General features: G+C 41.2%; 1 protein-coding gene across 1 annotated transcript in view; it reads left to right on the top strand.

Annotated features, from left to right (window-relative positions):
• Nucleotides 1-2,874: 2,874 nt before the first annotated feature.
• Nucleotides 2,875-9,752, top strand: part of RRP15 (ribosomal RNA processing 15 homolog) — a 40,133-nt gene continuing 33,255 nt past the window's right edge. The window contains exon 1 of the mRNA XM_025892250.2: nt 2,875-3,049. Coding sequence (XP_025748035.1) covers nt 2,908-3,049 — 142 coding nt within the window. The 5' untranslated portion in view covers nt 2,875-2,907. The remainder of the gene's footprint in view (nt 3,050-9,752) is intronic.

The raw sequence follows: 9,752 nt of genomic DNA, 5'->3' as shown, positions 1-9,752 counted from the left end.
CAATGTCATTCGAGTGCCCTCTACTGACAAAGCTTAACAACCCGTTGGTAGGCAAAGGATAAGTATTTAAAGGATCCGCCTGTTTTTTCACAGAGCAGCCAAAAAGGGTGAAGGTGGAACTGAGAGGTAATAAGCTGACAGCTATCATGGGTATGTTTCCACACATGCTCAAATCGGGGCGCCTGGTTGGCTCAGTCAGTTAAGCATCTGACTCTTGATTTCAGCTCAGGTCATGATCTCAGGGTCATGACATCAAACCCCATATCGGGTTCCATGGTGGCTGTGGAGCCTGCTTAAGATTCTCTCTCTCTGTCTCTCTCTCCCCCTCCCACTCCCTCTCTTAAAAAAATACTCATATAAATATCTAGATGACTTTGGTTATTTCCACCATGCCCAGACATTCTACTTGCAAACCTTTCAATTATCTTAGTTCATTGTAAGGGCAGAGATTTTTTTCCCCCTAATTTATGTATTCCAGTGCTTGCCAGAAATTTCTATTGTCTGTTCTCAGCACATACATGTTAAATGCTCAAGGGCAACGGTCTGAGTAGGCAACATAGCTCAGTGGTTGAACAGACCCTGGAGCAGACTACTTAGGTTTGCCTAAGAATCAGAACATGATTCTGCCACTTACTAGCTATGACTTTGAGCAAGTATTCCATCTCTTGTGTGCCTCAGCTTCCTCATCTTCATAATAGGAACAATAGTACCTAACTCATTGGCTTATTGGGAAGCTTAAATGCGTTAATACAGGAATCTCCCACTTAATAGTAGCAATCCCTTTAGGAAAATCAGATTTCTGCAGGAAAATCTGGAGTCTATTTTCTGTTACTTTAAAAAAGAAAAATTTGAGGGGCGCCCGGGTGGCTCAGTTGGTTAAGCGACTGCCTTCGGCTCGGGTCATGATCCTGGAGTCCCTGGATCGAGTCCCATATCGGGCTCCCTGCTCAGCAGGGAGTCTGCTTCTCCCTCTGAACCTCTTCCCTCTTGTGCTCTCTGTCTCTCATTCTCTCTCTCTCAAATAAATACATAAAATCTTTAAAAAAAAAAAGAAAGAAAAATTTGAATGAATAATAATCAACCAATTCTACCCCTCCAGCAATTTCTTAAATTGCAGCTAAACATAGTAAATCTCTACTTATAAATAAACCATCATATTTTTTTTTAAGGGGGGGTGTACTGAGGGAGAGACAGAGGGAGAGAGAGTATCTTAAGCAGGCTCCAATGCCCAGGGCAGAGCCTGAGGCTGGGCTGGCTCTCACCACCCTGGGTCAAGATCTGAGCCGCTATCAAGAGTCCTATGCTTAACCGACGGAGCCACCCAGACTCTCCAAAATAAACCATCGTATTAAGATGTAAAATGCTCAGAACACCGCTTCTGATCTTCAATAATCTTAACAAATGGTACCTCCTATGCCAGAAGGCCTCCTTATACTGTCATATTTCTCTCTCACTTTTGCTTCCTTCTCTACAATTTTCTTCAATGCTTTCCCAACTTTGTTTTGAACTCAGTGTATAACCCTAGGCCAAAACAAGGGTTAAGTATGAAAGTCAGCAGGGCGCAGGTTCAACACTACGTGGCAGGGGAGGATGAACACTGAGCAGGATTGTGAGACCTTCTAACCCCGCCCCCCCAATATCCTAAGGGGCATCTTTAGACACACTTCTTGTGTTGATAATAACTGTACTTTTCAAAAGATTTATGCTGGCATTTGATCTTTACCAATTGTATTTGGAATGTAACTTTTCCTGAACTGTTAAAAAACAAAACAGTTGTTTTGTTTTAAAATGTATTGAGTTTGGTTTATGTAAATATAATCCACCCCCCCACCAGCAGCTGGAACGTGTGGGATTGAGAAATCCATACTCCTTTACAGATTTTAGATATTGAAAACCGAGAAACATTCTACCAGGAAAACACCAAGCTTAGAGCCTTTAGAATACTTCTGGCCGACAGAATATGATATAAAGGTTTGCTGAGTCTGACTTACTAAGTTTGTCAATAGTTGTATTGTCATTCCTTAATTCACTCCTTGCAAAAATATTTTTTGATCTCCTACTCTGGGCCAACTTTGCCAGCCTTACGGGTAGAATGGTGAATGAGATCTGGTCCCTACTTTCAAAGAGTCAACAACTCAGGGGGAAAATGGAAAAGGCAGATGGCTGTAGCTGCCTGGAGGGCCTGCCCCGGAGGGAGGCAGGAGCACCGCGTGGAAGCCAGAGATCCGCCCACCAGGTCGGCGCTGCGCGGCTGGGGCCAGAGCTAGGTCCGCGATAGAAGCAGCGGGGCCGGACCCGTTCCACCCTGAACCCAGCGGAAGAAAGCGACGTTCTATTCGTTTTGCGATTGGAAGCCACGGAAAGGGTTAATCAGAGGAAGATTATGTGATAAAGTTTTTGAGAAAGATCTTGTATGTTACGTTTTGAATCTTTGATGCTTTGGTACTTGGGGACAGAGGATGACATTCTCGTATTCTCGTTAGAGACGCCACACTCGCTTTCCTGGCCTCCCAGCTGTAGGTGCGACTGTGGGTCAGTAAGGGATCTTGGAGGAACAACCTAAACCCACATTCAATAAGGCAGCACAGAAGGGAATCGGCCCTACGTAGGGAGGAAATCAAAGTGGACCGCTCCGGGTTGCGGCAGCGGTCCAGCGGCAAGAGTGAGCGGGCCGAGGAGTCGGCTGAGAACGTAAATTCACTAATTCCCACCCCCCGCACTGGAGCGGACTTCAGGGAGAGACATCGACCTTTTCAACCTCCCTCCAATTCACAATCTGAGGCTCCGGGCCCGGAACTCCGGGCTAGATGGCCCCGCCCCGGAACCTTGTGTTGCCGGAACTAAATGCCGAAGTTCCTCTTGTTACCACGGGTCGCAACTCTTACGGGTCGCTTCCGGTGAGGAAACATGGCCGCGGCCGTTCGAGACTCACGTGTGGGTGCAGGGAAAAAGCTGAAAAATTCACTGAAGAAGAAGAAGATGAAAATGGTAGCCAGAGCAGTAGCTTCGGAGTTGGAAGATGAGAGCAAAGACGCTGCCAACAGTGGAGGTAACGTACTAGGGTTGAGCTGAAAAGAAAGGCCGGGTTGAATTCGCGGGAAGCAGGTAACGCGATTGGCTTTGCTGCAAGTTTTATCTCGGGTGGCGTCGAAGGGGCGACTTTGGCCCAGTGAGAAGGCTTGGAGGTGGTGTTTAGGGAAGGGACGCTGTGAACTTCCACATTCTTTTACTAGACATTGTCATCGTCACTGTTACTTATTAAAAGGGATGAAAGCAGCAAAAAGGTTACAATGATAGAAGGCAAAATGAGAGGGGATATTTAAAATTACAAAAGTGGGAAAAGTTTCTTAGGGAATGAGGAGCAAAAGGCCAAAAGAGCTAAGAGGAAGATGAATGGTATACTTGACTTTTCTTGTGTGGTACGTGCGTGACTCTGGGAGTCAGAGACCTGATAGCAGTGAATGAAAGAAGAGGACGTGGTTAAAGTAGAATAAATAAAAGTATCAGTTGATCTCTCAGAGACGCTTGTTGAAGGACGGAAAGATATTTTGAGGCCTTCAGCCATGATGTGACCATGCTGCTCCTCTTTACCATCATTCTTGGCATTAGCTTCTTAGGTTACAAGGAATTTGAGATGACCCCTGACCTTCTAATGTTCCAGTTATTGCTCCTTGATACTAGCTAGAGCTTTGTAACAGCCAGAACTATTCTTTTATAATGGACCTCAGATCATGAGAGTTATCTGCTCAAGATGGTCCAGTGGCTTCCCATCTCAGATTAACATCCAGAATCCTTAGATTGTATGATGTAGCTCAGGTCGTTTTTTCTCCCATAGTTTTCTACTCTGCCCGCTACTAACTACTAACTGTAATCTAACCACATTGATATCCTTGGGGTTTAACACATCAAACAGGCTCCTACACCGGGGTTTCATCACTTGCTGGCTTCACTGCCTAGAGTATTTTTCAAATACTTGAATGGCTCTCTCTCCCCAACTTCCTTCAATCTCGGATCTAGTGCTTTATCTGCAAGACTTGACCCTCATCACCCTATCTGATGTACCATCACTACTCTTCTTGCCTCCCTACCTTCACTTTTTGACTAATCCTGCTATATTTTTCTCAGTGTTTCCGAAATCATCTGGCATGTTATATAATTGCTGTGTGTTTCTCCCAGCTGAAATATAAGTTCCGTAAGAGTAGAGATGGCTGTCTCCCAGTATCTAAAACAGTTCCTGCTGCATAGTGGATTTTTCACAGAAATTTAAGTAAATGAATGGGTAAATCTGGACTTCCAGATCCAAGAAGAAACTGTCATGTGCTAGCTACTGCAGTCCCTAGGTAATTACAGTCCTCATCCCCTTCCAGAGTAATTAAGAAACACAGTCAATTTGTTGAGCAGGAATTAGAATTTCTGATTCTGCTATTTCTTGAACTCAATAGACTAGTTCATGTGGGGTTGTCAGGGAAAGAAACAGCACTACATTTGAAGCAAAATACCAGTACTGCTTACAGATTTAAGTGGAAATTAGATTTCTCTCTTTAAGTACTGAGTAATTCCAAGTTGGAGCTGTCCTGACTTTTCAGTGCAGTATTGTCAATGCTGACCAGGTTCTAAGGTTCTCTTGCTATTATAGATCAGTTACATTGTGGATTAAGGGTTTTGGGTAATATGGAAACCTAATTATCCTTTAGGTGGATAACTTACCCTGTGTTGAGGAACAAAGGATAAATAAATTTCCACCCTAGAATTATAGTCTTAGGGAAGATAGATGTTCAGCACAGGACTGTAAAAGTAGTTATTACAATCATGGTCCAGTTAAAATGGTACAAATGGAAACAGAGAAACCCATATCCTGTAGAACCCAGCTTAGGCATTGCTTTTTTCTGTCTTATACATATTACTCATAGTATGCTATGTTATTATTTTATTTTAACATACCTTTCTCCTTATAGATATAGATTCCCCAAATGCTGGAACTATGTCTTATTTATTTCCATAGGGCCTTCCTTGCACATTTTAGTATTAAGTACATTTTCCTGCTGAATAAATAAATGAGGTGGCATTTCATCTAGGCCTTAGAAGGGTGAATAATTTTCTAAGTCTGCGGGTTCAAGAAGACAGTTTTCTCAGACATACAGAGAAAAGCACCTACAGCGGCATGCAGTCTCTTAAAATGCATGGGCTATTTAGGACACAGTGAATTATCTGCTGTGGCTCTAGCTTCCAGAGAAGTTATTGACGTGAAACCAGGAACAGAGGGTAAAGCCAGATTGTAAAGAATCTTGTGTGCCAAATGAAGGAGATTGGCGTCTCCATTTGTGGACAGTAGGGAACAGCTGAGAACTTTTAAGGAAGAGAGAGACACGTGTTTATAAATACCACTGGCGGCTGTATGGTGGCTGACGCGCAGTGCCAGAACCGTTGGTGGGCCGTGGCAAAACTGTGTTGGAACTGGCACTGGTGCAGGACTGCGGGGAGACACAAGGGCTCCACTTGAAATGTTTTTCAGAAGAAAAACATTGAGTTTTCCAAATAACCGACTTAGAAAAAAACTCATAGCACCATAAATTTTGGGTGTGCTCTACTGTTAGAGTATTGGATAATAAGAGCTATATTTTTTTGAGCTTTTAAGTATGTACTGTGTGCCATTTCAATTCTGACAACAACCCTATGAGATAGATTCTATTATTCTCATTTTACTTATGGGAAGCTGAGGTCCAAAAAGGTGATAACTTGCTCACCCCAATACGTAAGCTGCTCAGTAGGTTGATAAATGACACAGCCATTATTGAAGTTTGGCTGTAGCACCTGTACTCTTGACCACTACCCTTTTTCTGTTCACTTTCTTGTCTGTATCCTTTAGGTTCTCACTTAGTTGTCTCCATCCACTTTTTCCTTCAGGATTTAGACTGTAGCTCTGTGACAGATAATTATAAAGGGCCTTTTATTTAATAAATTCAATAATGTAGGTCCGTTGGTTCTAAGATGGGACATCCTCCTTTTGTTTAATTCAGAATTTGTTATTTAATATAAGAATCTGCTGTTTTCCTCTTATGAAATCAGTTATTTCTGGAAAGGTGACCAGTGGAAACAGCTTTTGTAGTTCAGAATTTGTGTATATGTGGCCTTGACAGAACTAATAAATTTTCAGAAAATTTCAGAGAATGGATGCTGAGAAACTATAAAGAGAGAAGATTAAATCTGGTTCAGACACATCAATGAATCAGTGGGCAAATTACAGGCTTATTATTAAAGTGAAGTGTACTGGCTCGTTTTATCAGGAAATTGAATCAGAGGCTTCTCTTTGAATTTCAGTTGGATCCTAAAACTTGATAGGGATGTGCCTTATCATATGATCATTTGAAAGCAAATTCTTTTAACAAAATACTACTTAAATTTCATAGAAAACACACAGGTTAAACCCATGCATTGTTTGAACTTTTCCTCTTGGCTTTAATTTATTTTGATACATTATGTAAGAAAGGTGTAAAAAACGATGCTTTTACGAGTGTAAAGCTCTCAAGTACTGTTTGTCAGACTTTGCAGAAATTTCCTAGTTCTTAGGACGTCCGGGTGGCTCAGTCAGTTAAGTGTCTGCCTTCGGCTTAGGTCATGGTCCCAGGGTCCTGGGATCCAGTCCTGCATCTGGCTCCTTGCTCAGCGGGGGGCCTGCTCCTCCCTCTGCCTTCCACTCCCCCTGCTTGTGCATGAGCTCTCTCTGTCTCTCTGACAAATAAATAAAATCTTTAAAAAAAAAGAAATTTCCTAGTTCTTTTAAGAAAGACTTTGTCAGCTTTGCTAATAGCTGTATCAGAATTTGGCATAGAACCTGAAACATGGTATAGTACTTGATATCCATGTAGTCATTGAATAAATTGGAAATTGCTCTTAATGTGATTTTTACACTTTTCTCATGTACTAGGTATTGTTGAGGGTAAAATTAACAGAACTTGTATATAATGTAAACTTACATGATAGTGAAATTGTTCAGACTGAATTTTAGTAAATTGTAATACTCTTCAGTAGGATTTGAAATTTGGTCATAGTAATATCACAAGTGATCACAGATCAGAGATATGTGGAAGGTAAAATGCTACAGTTAGCATTTTGTTTTTTTCTTTAAAGATTTTATTTATTTATTTGATAGAGACACAGCGAGAGAAGGAACACAAGCAGGGGGAGTGGGAGAGGGAGAAGCAGGCTTCCCGTGGAGCAGGGAGCCGGATGCGGGGCTCTATCCTAGGACCCTGAGACCATGACCTGAGCCGGAACTTAACCGACTGAGCCACCCAGCTGCCCCTTAAGTTTGTATTCTTAAAGCATACACAGGCACTCATAGCCTCCCTAGTCAGTGAATCAACTCAGGTGAGGAAGTAAACTGGTTGATGGTATCAGGTATTATGAAGGAGAGGCTGATAACCTCTACCTCTGAGTTAACCTTGAACTACTCAGATTTATTGAATTGATGCAGTGTTGAAGGTTTAGACACAATGCTGACTTTATTCTTAAGCTTGTAGTCTTAAAAAAAAAAAAAAAACAAAAACCTGTAGTCAGTAAATCAACCCAGATGGAAAAAGCCTTGGTCATCATCCAGTGCCATGATATGACCAACCCCTTCCTCATAGCTTGTGCCCATATGACTATAAACTGGTAGAGAAGAATGGTAATTTCATGTTTTCTGAGTCGTTCTTTTCACATACATGAAAAATGGCCATATGCTTCTAACATAAGACTTGATAACAATCCAGTTTAGAAGGTCCTAGGAGCTATCACTTCATTTTTGATAAACTACAAAGCTGTGTTTTAGATATAATAATGCAGTAGATAAATGTGCTTTTCATCAAACTGTACCTTATAGCCTCTTTCATCATTTAAGTTACTTAAAATAGCAAAGGAACATGTCTAAGAAATGAAATATATCACAGTCCTACTTGAGTGGTTTAGCAATTTATAGGACAGACTCAGGAAACAGACTACTTTCAGGCTCTATTCTTTGGCTTGCCTAGATGGCACATGTAGTCACATCTTTTAATTTGTCTCATAGTAGCACTTTAATTTTTATTGTGAGTATTTTTATGGAAAGCTGGGATAACTTCATTTTTTTTCTAAAGGTAAGTGCTTTTAAATAAAATTTAGAACATCAATTTTGATTATTCTAAATTTTTTTTATTTTTATTTTTTTAAAGATGTATTTATTTAGGGGCACCTGGGTGGCTCAATCGGTTAAGCATCTGCCTTCGGCTCAGGTTGTGATCCCAGGGTTCTGAGATTGAGCCTCACGTCAGGCTCTCTGCTCAGTGGGGAGTCTGCTTCTCCCTCTCCCTCTGCCTGCTGCTCCCCCTGCTTGTGTGTGCACACGCTTTTTCTCTGTCAAATAAAATCTTAAAGAAAAAGATACCTTTATTTAAGAGAGAGAGAGAGGGAGCACAAGCAGGAGGGGCAGAGGGAGAGGGAGAGAGAATCTCAAGCAGGCTCTGCATTGAGTGTGGAGCGTGACATGGGGCTTGATCTTACAACCCTGAAATCACAACCTTGGCTGAAACTAAGAGTGGGACGTTCAACCTACTGTGACACTCAAGACACCCCAGAATATTCTAAATTTAGTAGTAATGGGCAAGAAAGATCATGTGGCTTGAGCAGAACAAATGATTTATAACTGGAATGGGGAACAGTAGTTACAGAGCTCTTGATAACTAGGGCAATGTGCATTCTTAGGCAAAATCAGAATGGGGGTGAGGAATGGGCTCTTCTGGTTAACTGAGGCTTACATAGAAATTTCTTTTTAATTCAAGCTTTCTTAAACCATTTAATGAATATTTTCTGCATTCAGTACATGTTAGTCTTAGTTGAATCCTTGATTCAAAGCTTTCTAGTGCCTCAGAGGTCAGACAGCATTATTGCTCTGCTCTGTTAACTTTGTGACTTTGGGCATATTTCTTTAACTTTTTTTAAGCTTCAGAATTGTTACCTGTGTAAATAAATAAGAGCAACTCATAGAGTGTTGTGAGGATTAAATGATAATGCGTAAAAAGTGTTTTATATATAACTACATGTTAGCTAGTTAGTATTGTCAATATTTTAGTGTACTTTGAAAAGTTGAGGGACATGGAGCACCTCGCTGGCTCAGTTGGTAGAGCATGTGACTCTTGATCTTGGCGTCATGAGTTCAGGCCCCACGTTGGGTGAGGAGCTTACTTAAAAAAAAAAAATTATGGTATAGTAACATTGATCACTTCTAAAATAAAGTCAAAGGTAGCCTACCTGCACTTGATGATTCCCTGGACATGCGTTATAGGCTATAACCAAAACTGTAGATAGAATTACAATGGAAGTGAAATTCCTTTTACCCCCTTTATTTTGGCATCCTTTTTTAGTCTTTTGTGATCTCCCATCCCTGGTCTGTCATCTGGGTTCTCAGCATCATTGTCTGTCATTTATTTCATGTCTAATATGTACCAGGTCTGTGTTAAGTTCTTTTCATGTATTATCTGATTTAATCATCAGAACAACCCAGTGAGGTAGATAACTATTTTCATGCCTATTTTGCTACAAAGAAACAGACAAAGCAGAATTAGGTAACTCACCCAAGCTAATACTGTTGGAAAGTAGTGGAATCAGGACGTAATGCCAAGTCTGTCTGATTTTATAATCTGAGCTCTTTACCCTTCTGCTCTAACTAGCTGGTCAACTAAAGCTTCCCATTCAGCACCTCACACTTCTTGCAGATTCCAGCTACCAGAGGTATTCCT

This window comes from Callorhinus ursinus, unplaced genomic scaffold, assembly GCF_003265705.2.
Source record: "Callorhinus ursinus isolate GAN/ISIS: 27379988/994484 unplaced genomic scaffold, GSC_fseal_2.0 scaffold54, whole genome shotgun sequence".
Classification (NCBI taxonomy): domain Eukaryota; kingdom Metazoa; phylum Chordata; class Mammalia; order Carnivora; family Otariidae; genus Callorhinus; species Callorhinus ursinus.
Note: the sequence above shows the minus strand (reverse complement) of the source record. Positions and strands in the feature narration are given on the sequence as shown.